This window comes from Pteropus vampyrus, unplaced genomic scaffold, assembly GCF_000151845.1.
Source record: "Pteropus vampyrus isolate Shadow unplaced genomic scaffold, Pvam_2.0 Scaffold170, whole genome shotgun sequence".
NCBI lineage: Eukaryota > Metazoa > Chordata > Mammalia > Chiroptera > Pteropodidae > Pteropus > Pteropus vampyrus.
In genome coordinates, this window is record NW_011888951.1 from 2,673,402 (window position 1) to 2,687,530 (window position 14,129).

At 39.9% G+C, this 14,129-nt stretch overlaps 1 protein-coding gene and 1 pseudogene across 6 annotated transcripts in view; one reads left to right on the forward strand and one right to left on the reverse strand.

Moving 5' to 3' along the window:
- The first annotated feature begins 24 nt into the window (after positions 1-24).
- YIPF1 (Yip1 domain family member 1) overlaps positions 25-14,129 on the forward strand; it is a 22,616-nt gene continuing 8,511 nt past the window's right edge. For 2 of the 6 annotated variants that reach the window (XM_011370456.2, XM_023536820.1), the window contains exons 1-8: positions 49-149; positions 881-960; positions 4,675-4,838; positions 7,799-7,879; positions 8,100-8,187; positions 9,797-9,913; positions 12,914-13,080; positions 13,430-13,612. In XM_011370456.2, coding sequence (XP_011368758.1) covers positions 930-960; positions 4,675-4,838; positions 7,799-7,879; positions 8,100-8,187; positions 9,797-9,913; positions 12,914-13,080; positions 13,430-13,612 — 831 coding nt within the window. In that variant the 5' untranslated portion in view covers positions 49-149; positions 881-929. Of the gene's footprint in view, positions 150-431; positions 510-880; positions 961-4,674; positions 4,839-7,798; positions 7,880-8,099; positions 8,188-9,796; positions 9,914-12,913; positions 13,081-13,429; positions 13,640-14,129 lie in introns of those variants that run through there. The other 4 variants (XM_011370452.2, XM_023536818.1, XM_011370453.2 and 1 more) reach the window with 4 other exon arrangements.
- Positions 9,069-9,186, reverse strand: LOC111745951 (annotated as a pseudogene).

Consider the following 14,129-nt stretch of genomic DNA (forward strand, 5'->3'; position numbering starts at 1 on the left):
TTTTAAGGAGGCGGAGCTCTGCCCGGAGGAGGTGGAGAAGTTCCGCCTCCCGGATCTCCGGCTTCCGGCAACTCGGAGGGACCAGAATCTGTGCGGAGCATCTGAGGCCCGAGCCATCCTGGGACGGGCTGGACGCCGAGACCCCAGAGGTGAGGCAGCCGGGTGTGCGGGGCTGGCCCGGAACAAAGCGGGCCTGGGATCTCCCGCCCACCAGGTCCCTGCGGCCCAGCTCCTCTACTTAAAACACTGCCTCTACTTTGTGGGCAGCTCTTTTCCCAGACTTGCCTGGTGGGCTCAGGGTGCCCCACGCTGTAGGGTCGCCATCACTCCAGCGCCTACTAATTGCTTAGCTGTGCACTAAGCTCCTTACTGTCTCATTTAATGGCCCCCAACACCGTATGAGTAGGTACCATTACGAACCCATTTTACAGATGAAGAAACTGAAGCCCCGAGGAACCCACAGTCACACAGCGAGAAGCAGCAGCATTCATTTCAGGAATGAAGCCCAGGTCTGTCTGACCCCAGAGCCTGTGACCTTAACCGCCGGCTCAGCTGAAAGGCCTTTGCTTTTTATTGTCCTCACAGCCACCTTTCTGAACCCTTAGCCTCCTTTTTCTCATCCTTTCATCTCTGGGTTGCACCTGATCCCTAACACACAGTGAGTGAGATTGGATAGAAACTTTGGATCCTGCTCCCCGCCCCCAAATTAGTTTCTTTATAAGTTTTAATATTATCTGATGCTAAATGGCTCTCTTTATGTAAACCTAGCAAACCCTACTAAAAAGGGATGCAAATACCATTTTGAACGCTGAAATAAGATTTATTCGCAGATATTTTATTTTGGCATATTTTATTAAGTTTATTCATTTTTCCCTTTTAGACCTTTGCAAATTTGATTCCTTATAATTTGGAGAAGACCCACTGGCTGAATGGCAGCTGTAGATGACTTGCAGTTTGAAGGTACATTAGTTAAGTGCCCACCTTTATCTCTATGATCAATATTTCTGCAGTCACAGCAACAGATTTTCATTGCTATACTGGAATACACATTAAAGAAGGTTATTTCAAACGTCTTGGTTAAAGAACGTTGGTCACACTCAGGTGTCTCTGTTTGTCCATACCAGCTATTCTTTTTTACCAAATAGCCCTTCAGATGGTAACATAAATTTAGTACAGCGATTACAGAAATGTTTGTAGAGTTCCTGCTTTAGTTCAACAAACATTTATTGAACATCTACTTTGTGCTTAGAACTGTACTAGATACAAGAGAAATTTTTTATACTGCTAACATAGATAAAAGTATAAAAAGATGATTGTGATGAAATATGATCAGGTTGTTTATTCACTGAATCAGTAAGTATCTCATGAGTGTGACCATGAACCAGAAGTTGTTCTATGTTATCAGTGATAGAAGAGTGAACAAACAGCCAGCTTCTTCCCTTATGAAGCTCTCAGCCTAGTGAGGGAGATGTTTGTTAAACGGTTATGTAAATATCTTATTTAAATATTAAATAATCCACAAACGATGAAAGTGCCATAGGAAAAGTTCATAGACTTGGGATTGATGAATACTTATTTGTCTTGTAAACACTTGTGTAGCTCCTAGTATATGGCAGGCACTGTTCTAAATGCTTTACAAATATTAACTCATTTAATCCTTATGTCAACTTTATGAATTAGTTATTTTATTCTCCCTGTTTTACCAATGAGGAAACTGAGGAACAGAAAAATTAAGTAATTTGCCTTAAGATCACATAGTTATTAAGTGGGAAAGCAGAGTTTGAACCCAGGCAGCCTACTCTCACACCTGTGCTATCTCACTACTATCTGAGGAAGAGATATGAGAAATCCATTTCATCAACAAATACTGTCAGTTCCATCTTCAAACTACATCTAGTATCTGACCACTTCTCACCACCTCTACTACTCTCCCACCATGCTCAAGGTCACAACCACGTCTTGTCTGGGTTACAGCCCTTAACCTTCCTTCTAGTCTTCCTGCTTCTTCTCTTGACTTGCTACAGTAGGTATTTTGCAGCTAGAGTTTTCCTTTAAAACCTTCCAGTGGCATCTATCTCACTTGGAGTGAAAGCCAGAGCCTGTTCTGCACTTCAGAGGCTCTATGTGATCCAGCCCTCCACTGCCTCTGATTTAATCTCCTGCTACTCCTGCCCTTTCTGTCTCTTCTCTACCCATGCAGGCTTTGTCACTGTTCCTCCTAGACACCAAGTACCCTCACAGCTTAGGGCTTTTGTGCTATCTTCCTGCTGGGGCATTGTTACTCCAGATAGCCCTGTGGCTTGTTCCCTCACTCTGTTCAATTCTCACTTCATTAGAGAGGCCTTCCTTGGCCATCTTAGCTAGGAGTACAGTATGAGAAAGTTCAAGCATAGAGAAAAGGATACACGAAGTACCTGTGGAGGGAGAAAGTCTGCTTAATTTCTTTTTTCCTAAGTAATTGAAAGAAAGCCAACACGCCAGAGCATAGATGATGGGAGAGGCTATCACAAGGTGAGGTTTGAGAAGGAACAGGAGTTTAATCTCGCAGGACTTTATAAACTATGTTAATGACTCTGCTCTTTAAAAAAGAACATAGGATGCTGCGGGGTCATGGAAGGCTTTTCTTGAGAAGAATAGTAGTATTAGATGAACAAGTGGAGTTTAGGACCCCTCAGGTGGAAGATATTGTGTCAGAAAAGGAACAGAGGCAAAACATAGCATGGGATATGCCAGGATGTAGAAGCAGAGAATATTGGTGGTAGAAATAAGAAACATACCAATCTCTCCCTCAAGGAGCAGAGATGGACAAGAATAATTAATAGAGAGCAGAATATGTGAATAGTCATCATGTGAGAGGTATACACATCCTTTGTTCCAATCAAACTATGCCATCTGCTATTTCTCAAACACAGGACACATTTAGGGTCTTTGTCATTGCATTTCTTTTGCATGAAATGCTATCCCCATCACTCTGACCATCATTATAGCAGCTTCTCCAAGAAGCCTTTTCTAAGCCCATCAATTAGATGACTTATTGCCCTCCTTTGAATCTCTTTGTTCTTTTTACTTAAAACATGACACTCTCTGTTCTTCCTTCTGGCATGCCGTTGCCCCTGGTAAGCTATTGCTTTTTAAATGTCAATGCCCTGTCCAATCAATAAATGATAGCTATAATAATACTTATTTCATATCATTCTCCAAATCTCTATGTAAGATAGATATTATCTACCTTTTATATTTGAACAGACGGAGATTCAGAGATATGGAATAATTTGCCTAAGGTCATGGAGTGTGAGAGTCTTAACTTGAAAGGACTACCTCACTGCTGAGCCTCATGCTGCTTCAACAGACAAAACACTGGAGACTGAACTTAAGTAATTGTAACATATGAGCCATCTAATTAATTTCAGTCACTTTAGTTCTCTCCATAAAACTATTTGCATAGCTGGAAGGCAGTAAGAGTGGACTCAGTTATCGAAGAGCCCCATCCTACTGCCAATTATAGGATTCATGCCATGCTTGTAATGTTATAACGGTGCCCTGCTGATACCCTGTCTTAGTCCTGCCAAGTTCTAGAGCTGCCCTGAATTGTATTCAGGAGCAACTGAATAAAGTTTGTTAGGATACCCAGAGACAGGAAGGTTCAGTCATTACTTGTGGACATGAATAGCAGAGGTTCTTTTGGAAAGTAGTTTAACAATATTGCTCAAGAGCCTTAAAAATGGTTTTCACCCTTTAACCTAGTGATTGCACTGAGAGGTCTTCATCCTAAGTCAATAACCCAAAAAGCTTTCTCTACATAGAGACTCCTCACAGTATTATTGGTACTAATGAAGAGTTGGAAACACCCCAGGCATTCAATAACAGTGGAATAATTGCGTTAACTTATGGTGTCTCTCTCCTACTCTTCCACCCTAGCTGATGGAATATTATGTAGCCACATAAATTATCATTGTAAAGACTCATATAATATGAAAATATCATTTTTATGTAATCCTAAATAGAACCGGATACAAAATTGTTTACATAGTAATATCACATCCTAAATTAGAACTTGGACATTGTAGGCATGTAGTGAATAAATGATCGTCACTGGTATGAATGTTAGAGAAAAGAGAAATATACCAAAAATTAATAGTGGTTACCCCAAGAGTGATTTTTATTCTGCGGCTCCTACTTTCATATTTGTCCCCATATTTTCTACAGTGATTACATAGGGCTTATTGGAAAAAATAACTTCCATTAAAATTGTTTGTACTTGAATCAAAGAAGAGAGATTTAGATTGGGTATTTGCTGCGGGCCAGACACTCTGCTAAGAACTTTACTTAGGTAACATTCCTAACTTTCCCAACATTCTTTTAAGTATTATTCTCCCCATTGTGTAGATGAGACCACTGCAGCTTACAGAGGTGAAGTTACTTACTCACATTCGTGTAGTTAGTAAGTAGCTGAGCCAGGACTAAAATCTAGGTCTGACTCCAAATTCTGTTGTCTTCATAATCATTTTTCTATGTCAGTTTGACTTCTAGTTGAGATTTTCTTTTCAGAGCCTTTTGTGATTGGTATCAGACAGAGTCTATAGCAAAGACAAGGTTGTAACAGCTTGTCTTTAAAAGTATAGCATTTCAGTGTGGGTAAGGTCTCTGATGCCCTTATGTTCTAATTGATTTCAGAGTTTGGTGATGTAGTCACTTCTCTAGCAGCAAACCCAGATGCCACCACAATAAGCATCGAGGATCCTGGTGAAATCCCCAAACATCAGCCGGGCTCCTCAAGAGGCTCAGGGAGAGAAGAGGATGATGAATTACTGGGAAATGATGACTCTGACAAAACCGAGGTTCAAATTTGTCTTTGCAATTGCTTTTTTCTTTTAATTTTGAAAAATATGTTTATGCTTTTATTCATTGTCTCCTGTGTGCCAAATAGAGTGCCAGGCAATGGAAACAAAAAGTGGCCTCTTCCTTGCGGGGATAAACAGATAGGCAAACAGACCATTGTTATACATGGGAAGCACACTGGTGGAGGGGAGCACCAGAGTAGTGGGAACAGAGAGAAGCGGGTTACAGAAAGCTTCTTGGAGTTAGTGAACTTAAACCGAGTCTTGATGAAAGAGTAGGAGGTAGCCAGGGAAGGAAGGCGGGGAAGGGTGATTCAGGCAAAGGGACCAATTTGGTGAAGTCACAGAGGCATGAAGGAACACGGTATAGACAGCGCATCTCCCATCTTCACATACATTGGAAACAAAAGATAGGTGAGGTTAGGAGATGAGGCTACACAGGTAGGCAGGACTCGATGCAATGAATATGAATTATATTCTGGAAACTATGGGGAGCTATTGAAAGATTTTAAACAACATAGCCAGATACGTTTAAAGATATTTAAGATACGGTGATCATGTGGAGTATGAATTAGAGGCCAGAAGACCCAGTAGAAAACTGTTGAAGTGGTCTAGGCTAGAGGCAATGAAGCCTGAACTCCAGTTGGACACAGATGTATAGAGGGCGAGCTCAGTAGGACTTCGTGGCAAAGGGTGAGAGAGGGAGGGGGAAGATTCTATGGAGATTTCAGGGTTTCTGCATATGGCTGTATGGTGATTCTTGGGCGGCTTTTTTGATTATAAAGATTTATTTCTATGTGCACTGTTGTGTTCCAGAAAAATCATATTTCCAGTAATATTTTGTAAATGGACTCATGACTATAATACACTAGAGAGCTCCCAGTTTATAGCAGTGGGTTCTCGGGCTTGTTAAAATATTGGCGCTCTTGGGTGTCAGGTGCTCCTTGTGGAAATCCATGAAATATCAAAGTAAGTACTAAATGATATACAGGAAACTGAAGGTATTAAGTACCAAAGTTTATGCTAAATTAAATACCATTATATGCTAGATATTGTGACAGGAGTTCAGACTTAGAAGCCTAACTTTGAATCCTGGTCTGGCCAGTAGTAATAGCTATGTGTCTTGGGTAAGGTACTTTAACTTCCTTAAGCCTAGGTTTTTTTCATCTGAAATACAAGAATAGTATGTTGACTATTATCATTGTCATTACAATAGTTAATATTTATTCAGAATTTAATAGCTGCCAGGCATCATTTAAAGTTCCTTACTTGGATCATCTCATTTAATCTTCAAAACAACCCTGTATGCCAGGAACTATTTCTATCCTCACTTTACAAATGGGAAACCTGAGGCACAGAGTTTAAGTAACTTGCCCCAGTATACACAACTGGCAGGTGGTAGATGGAATTTTAAACCAAGGCAGTCTGAGTCTGAGTCTGTGTTCTTCCTCTCTATGTTAGAGTTAGTGTATGTTAAGTACTTATTAAAATCACTCCCTAAGGAGACAGGAGTGATTTTTAGTATAGATGAATGTATTAGCCAGAGTTCTCCAGAGAATTAGAACCAATAAGTGTATATATAAAGAAAGAGATATATTTTAAATGGTTCACATATTTGTGGATGCTTGCTTGGCAAGTCCAAAATCTGAATAGAGTAGGCTCATAGGCTGGAGACTCAGGAAAAGTTGGAGTTTAAGTCCAAAGGCATTCTGCTGTAGAACCAGGAAGGCCAATGTTGCAGATGAAGTCTGAAGGCAATCTGCTGGAGAATTCCCTCATGGCTCAGGAGGTCAGCCTTTTCTATTCAGGCCTTCATCTGATTGGCTGAGGTCTGCCCACATTTTGGAAGGCAGTCTGCTTTACTCACAAAGTCCACTGATTTAAATATAAATCTCATCCAAGACACCCTCATATCTGGCTCAGACACACTGATACATAAAATTAACCATCACACTGAGCAATAGCAGGCTTCAAAATTTTAAGAATGGTATAGGGGGAAAAATTTTTTCATTGAAAACGTGCTGTCCATTATCTTAATTTTGTCTGAATAGGGGAGAGGTTACCAGTATTCCTTGGCCTAGCTTATGGAACATGGGTCTATGGTATTCAATATCTTATAATATTAGGGTTGGGAAGAACCTTCGGTTTCCTCAATTTCAGCTTTCCTTCCAAGATATTGATGTTGTCTGTGGTACGTCAGAAAGACAACTTGAATACTTCCAGAAGCTGTTCATTACCGTGTAAAGCAGCTGTGGCCACTGTTTGGACACTTTAGTTGTGAAATAGTTTTCTTTTATAATGAACAAAAGTTATCTACCTATAGTACTACCTTCCCTTGTCCTACAAAGCTTCCGATTCCATCAGAACCTTTTGCTCGACGAATCCTCTTTAAGTATTCGAAGATGGCAGTCATGAATACTGGCATGGGGCCTATATTCTGCCATCAAACAGCTATGCTGTTGGGACAGGTGTGACCCACCTTGTGTCCCTCTTCTAAATTAGAATTTTGTTTTTTGTGAGAGCTGTATATTTTAAGTTTTCAGTATTTTCGAGTGAATTAATATATCACATTTTTGAGAATTCAGGTGGTGATAATAAGGTTTTGAGGGGGTGAGGCAGGAAAATATTTATCTTGACTGCTTTCTGTATGTGTATGTTCGTGTGTGTGTATATATAAAAAGAACGAAGACTGAGACTGAGACAAGTCTAGTGATTTGACCGAGCACCCTCCTAGTGGAGGGACCAGGATTTGAAGCCTTCTGGTGTGACTTCAAAACCCAAGCTTGTTTTTCATCAGGCTGAGAGTTAGGCATGATTACTGCAAAATTGACTAATGAATGCAGAAGAGCTTAGTCTTTTGTACAACTTGATTTTCCATTAGATCAGCTTCCTTTCTGTTGGTGTAGCTGGAGGAAGAAAATTACTTCTGTGTTCATTATGTTTTATTTTACCTCTGACAGTTACTTGCTGGACAGAAGAAAAGCTCCCCCTTCTGGACGTTTGAATACTATCAAACATTCTTTGATGTAGACACTTACCAGGTTTGTAAAGCAGTTTCACCTGGAGACTTGTTTCTTCTACAGTTAAACAATCAAATAATGTTAAAGCTTTTGTTACTGGTTATAGTCTAACAGAAGTAAAGGTTTGCTAGCATTTGAAAATACTATCATAAGAGCTCTAATAACTGAGTTTCAATTTTGCAGTAGTTGAATTTATTTAAAGAAAAATCTTCAGTAGACTTACTGCTATGTTGTTTTGCAGGTCTTTGACAGAATAAAAGGTTCTCTTTTGCCAATACCAGGAAAAAACTTTGTGAGGTTATATATCCGCAGCAATCCAGATCTCTACGGTATGTGTAGTACCGTTTTGATTCTTTTCCATGTGCCAGTTGAACTGAGGTGAGTATGAGAGTTGCCTGAAAAGGTGGAGCAGTGCACTGTTGGCAAGGCATGCAGCATTTTATTTGACGCTTCTGAGCTTCAATAGCAACCCTTGCAAAGAATTTTGGAGAAAATGCAATTATCTGCTATATTAATGCCATGATTACAAGTAAGAGTATGTTCTTTGAAAGTCTTCAAATGACATTACAAACAAGGCAAATTAAGTTACTTTGTCTAAGAGGAGATGTTGATTTTAATTTTAGAGGATTGGGGCAGGCTCCTGAGTGTGGAGAAGATACTCATACTTTTTTATTGATGTGCTGAGTCCCAGCTCTGCCCACAGACAGGCTGGCTCCCCTTGGGACTCAGGCAGCAGCACTGGAAGTCTGTAAGAGGGCTGGGCCAAGGGATGACTGTCACCCCCAACCTCCCTGTTGTCTGAGGAAGGTCAGAGGTCCACCCAGTGCTTTGCAGGAAAGGGCTCCAACATCAGTGGGCTTCTGTATTTGAGGGGAGAAGAGAGCCAATGGCTCTGAGTGATGTATGTTATTTGTATAAACATATACACACATATACACACAAATATGCATTTACTTATATGTATATGGAAATTTCTGGCAGGATTCACTAGAAACTGGTTGTAATGGTGAACTCTGGGGAGGGGAAATACATAGCTAGAAGACAGAGAAGAAAATTTACTTACTTACTTAATTAATTTTACTATTTTTGTATTTATGTATGTATTTATTTATTTTATTATTGTTATTTTTTTTAGGCGAGGCAACCCTTGGTTGATCTCACAAATTTCAAGGACCTTGTCAGTTTACAATCCTTTATTTTTTATTTTTTACACCTACAGCACCTGGTCTTCCTAGGTGGTCTCCCATCTAAGTACTAACCAAGCCCGACCCTGTTTATCTTCCAAGATCAGATGGGATTGGGCTTGTTCAGAGTAGTATGGCCTAGACATCCTGTACTTTTTAAACACAACTATGTGCATGTATTACTTTTTCAATTAAAAAAAGAAAAAAAATAAAGCCATAAATACCCCCACACATACACATACGCGCACATGCACATACCCCCATGGTGAACTGGTAGATTAAATTAACTCTTCCCTGAAGCATTCTTCTTGTCCTACTCTTGCATTTAGACTGTAGAAGGATCTGTATGAGTGAAGCTTTTTTTCTCTGGCATTAACATTTGGCACTTAGATAAGGGAAATAACTTTTGCTTCCTGTATCCTGATGGTGAGGGTTTAACAAAATGTCCCTGAATTATTTTTTGGTGATCCTCCAATAAAAGAAGCTATAAACAAATCAGTGCCTTTATTCACCTAATTGTGGGAGGTGTTTTGGCCTTTACATTTCAATCCCCCCTGTCTTTAAGGCAGCTAATTACTGAGTTGTATGTTCGACCTTTCAAAAAAAGAAAATTTGCATTGAGTATTGAATGCATCAAAAATTCCTTTTCCCTTGCTTACATGAATAGGGCAAGGGACATAGGGAAGTATTCTGTAAGAGTTTGAAGACTGGTGCTTCATTTTCTTATCTCTGAGTTTTCTGGTCTCCTTTGCAGGCCCCTTTTGGATATGCGCCACATTGGTCTTTGCCATAGCAATTAGTGGGAATCTTTCCAACTTCTTAATCCATCTGGGAGAGAAGACATACCATTATGTACCCGAATTCCGAAAAGGTTGGTGAACAGCTTGACTCATTTAGAATGCTGTCAGTTTGTAACCATGAGTTCTTTTTACCTACTGAGTTTTTGGATCCCTATGTGTAGATGTTGCAGCCCCTGCTTTCTGTATTTCATGGTTCAAACATATCTAGTGTCTCAGAATTTACCACCCATCTATATACATATAATCTTTTTTTTAAATTGTGGTAAGATATACATAACAAAATTTACCACATCAACATTTTTAATTGTACAATTCAGTGGGATTAAGTACAGTCACAATGTTGTGAATCCACTCTTCTGGAAAACTATAAGAGAATGCCCAATAGCAATTGGAATTTATCCAAAGAAAAATATACACAATATGTAAAAAGCAGTATGCATGAAAGTCTCCATTGTAGCATTAGTTGTGTTGTCCAAATGTTGGAAACAATAGGGGCATTGTTATTTAAGTCATGATAACTCAACTAGCTAGGTTTGTAGCCACTAATTATGAAGCTCTAGAGCAAGATAGGAGACTGATAATCCAAATTTATGTCTGTGCTATTAGCAACTTTGTTAAAGAGGAGTCTACAAATGGTCAGGGCCTAGAAGGGAAAGTGCAGACATGAGTGTGTCCTAGTGTTGGGCTTATAGATGACATTCTTGTTTTAAAACTTCCTTTCCTGTGGTAATATTGGATAATTTAAAAAAAGAAAACAAAAAACAAAATAGCTTTTAGGGACTTGCAGATGATGACCACCCCAAAATGAGGAGGTTTGATTAGGAGATTGATCAGTGCCACTTTCTCAGTTCTATCCTTCGCTGCCCGCCTGCTCTCCTATTGAGAGGCTGTGCGTAGACTGTATAAGAGCATGGTCTCAGGAACCATGTCACTGGCTTCAAGTTCCAGCCCCACCACTCATTAACTTCTATGTTGTCAGACAGGCTATTTCATCTCTCTTGGTTTCTGATTTCTTATTAGTGAAATAGGAATAATAATATCTATATTATAGGGCAATTGTAAGAATGAAGAGTTGAAATATGCAAAGTAATAGTTAACATTTATATATACACAAACATACATATGTATGTGTATATATATACATGTATAGAGATATGTATTACCTGTGTGTGTCTGTGTGCCTCTGTGTATCCTTCCTTACTTTTTTCCCCTATACCCTCCATGCCCATTTCCCCTTATTCTCCTCTTTCCTTCCCCATATTGAGTCAGACCTGAATTAAATCTCAGCTGCATTTGTCAAATGGCGTTTGAGTTTAACTCCATAAATGTTATACATGACATATAGACTCTAACTTCAAATGGCTCATTGGTTAAGCAAAGAAAGACAGGTAAATGAATATTGCTATAAATGGTATGTGTTAATTTCTATATCTGAGGTATGTATAGATACATTGACCAAAAAAAGGAGTGACTTACCCTGCCTGAGGGTTTGGAAGCTCAGGACAGGTCTTTGTCTGTTCTTATCCTCTTTGGCTGGGCATCTCAGTATCAGAGAGTCATGGGATGCATGTACCAGTAAGATAGTCATTGCCTCTTATCAATGAACAGTTTTCCATTTTATGTAAAAGATATAAGTCACACATCCAAGGTCAGATCTTGCTTCTACTGCTTGTTAATTATTTGACCTCGACCAAACCACTTAGCTTCTCTGATCCTATTTCTTCATCTCTAAAGTGGAGATATAGAATATATGAAATAATGTGTTTACATGTCAGTTAACAATATAAAAAGCTAATTATTGAGCATTTATTATTTCTCAGTGTTCTCAGTATACCTGTTTTTACTCATTTAACACTAATAATCTTATAAGGTACTATACTGTTATTATTCCCATTTTACAGATGAGGAAACTGAGGCAGGAAGGTTAAGTAACTCACCACCTGGGGTTACTTAGCTATAAGTGGCAGAACTAGTATTCTGCATCCAGAGCCTGTGCCCTTGACTGTTATACAATGTTGCCTCTCAATAAAGCACTCAGTGTAATGCCTGGCACTCAGTGGCTAGCTGTAGCCATAGTAGTAATTCCTCCTCCCTTCTTTTAGTTATCCAAGAAAAAAGCAGTAGGTCAGCAAAATTACATTTGGTTTAATCGAGGAGTTCTCAACATGAAAAAACTGCTCTGGGAGCTAACAATGTTTCGGACAATGGCATGTCTTAACCAGAGTCTGACCATAATTGCTAGGGGTAGCTTTGTTCTTACCAAGAGCTTTAAATTAATTACCTGCTGATTTTCATGTAGGAAGGGCTGGTGCTGTGGGCTTAGCCACGCATTATGATCCTCCCTTCCAGAAGAGGGAGAACGAATCCTCTAGGGCGTGCTGTTGCTGCTGGAGGAGGAGGAGGGAGGTTCAGTAATATACTGAACATTGCCGTTCTGAGGAGCCGTTAAATAGCTTTTCCACCACAGAGAGAATTATTTAAAGAAGAAAGTGAAACTGGAGAATATTTTAAGCAATTCATCAGTGAGCTGGAACTCCCTATTTCAGAGACAGAAAGAACTCTAAATAGCATACAGAGCAAGTTAATCTCTACCCAGGGCATTTTAATAAATTTGCTAAAGAAATCAGTGTCAGCTCTTGTTACACTAGGAAAGAGGACGTGTTCTTCCAAGGGGATAGTTAGTTGGCTTTTATTTGATTGAAATGCTCAGTATACTTAAACACTTGTAGTGTGGCCCTCTGAAGTATTTCAGTTACATAATTTAGTTTAATAGTAAAAATAATTAATAGTATTAGTTGTTAGTTATTAAACAAATTTTAAAAACCATGTAAGAGACTGCTGGTCAGCACCACAAAGACATATGCTAAAGATTCAGCACGTTTATAGAGCACCTACTTCTGTGTCAGGTACTGTGCCAGGCTCAGGGACTATGCACACCAGTAAGGCACGATCCCATGGTCCAGTGAAGTAGCCGGATGTGTTAGGAAGTAGGTCCAGTAAGGTCCTGGAAGTGCTCTGATAGTGCACGAAAGGCTTCATGGGGATTAAAATTTGTGTCCTGTCATCCTCAGTGTCCATAGCAGCCACAGTCATCTATGCCTATGCCTGGTTGGTTCCTCTTGCACTGTGGGGTTTCCTCCTGTGGAGAAACAGCAAAGTTATGAACATCGTTTCCTACTCGTTTTTGGAGATTGTGTGTGTCTATGGATATTCACTCTTCATTTATATCCCCACAGCAGTAAGTACCATATTTATTCTGGGTAATGCCCTGTCCTTGGTTGGAAATTCAACCTACATCATTATTTCTAGCCTAACGCCTGAAAAATACCCTTTGAATTTAGAAATTCAACAGGAATGGGGGGGCTGGGGAGCCAAGTGCCTTCACTGGATCTAAAGCCCTTCCTTATGAAAGCATTCTCCTCAGTCTGCATGCTGGTGGTGTTTCTTCAGGCTCTGCTGAGAAACTAGAGGGGCAATGGGAGCCCAGTGTTGATTGGCTTATGGGCCTTTATCAACATGTGCCTGGAATGAACAAATGCCTCTCTGAAATGCCTCCCCAAACTCCTCTCCTTCCTCTCTTCTTTCAGATACTGTGGATTATCCCCCAGAAAGCCGTTCGTTGGATTCTAGTCATGATGGCCCTGGGCATCTCAGGCTCGGTCTTGGCAATGACATTTTGGCCAGCTGTTCGTGAGGATAATCGGCGCATTGCACTGGCCACAATTGTGACAATTGTGTTGCTTCATATGCTGCTTTCTGTGGGCTGCTTGGTATGGTCTCATTCCTGTGTTACTCTGGTGTGCGTTAGATGCAAATACTTTCTGAAAGACCTCAAACTGTTACAAGTGATGGTTCTTTAAAAACTGGCTCCAAGAAATAAATATTATTTTAGATAGACTATCCTGGATGAGGAGTGGTAAAGTCATGAGAATTCGATTGTCACCTCCCGCTTCACCTAATTTCTGAAGTTTGGTTAAGATTTGGTGTATGGCCAGAAGAAGTCGGGGTGGATGAGTGTCTATAAATAGGATTGGGCAGTGAGATGGGGAGAATTCTGCTTTTGGATGCCTTTGCTTGTTTTCTGCACATACTGGGAAGAGTTTTGAAGTTTAAAGCCTCATAGGTAGAAAGCTTGAGAATGAATTCAAATATAGGAAAGGGGAGTTATTTTTCAGGTGAGGAACATTTAAAAGAATTTTTGAGTTTGTGTGTTTAAGTGTCATTTCAGGGAGAGCATGTACTTTTGAGTCAGACGGGTCCAGATTGAAGACCAGCTCTGTCACTCAC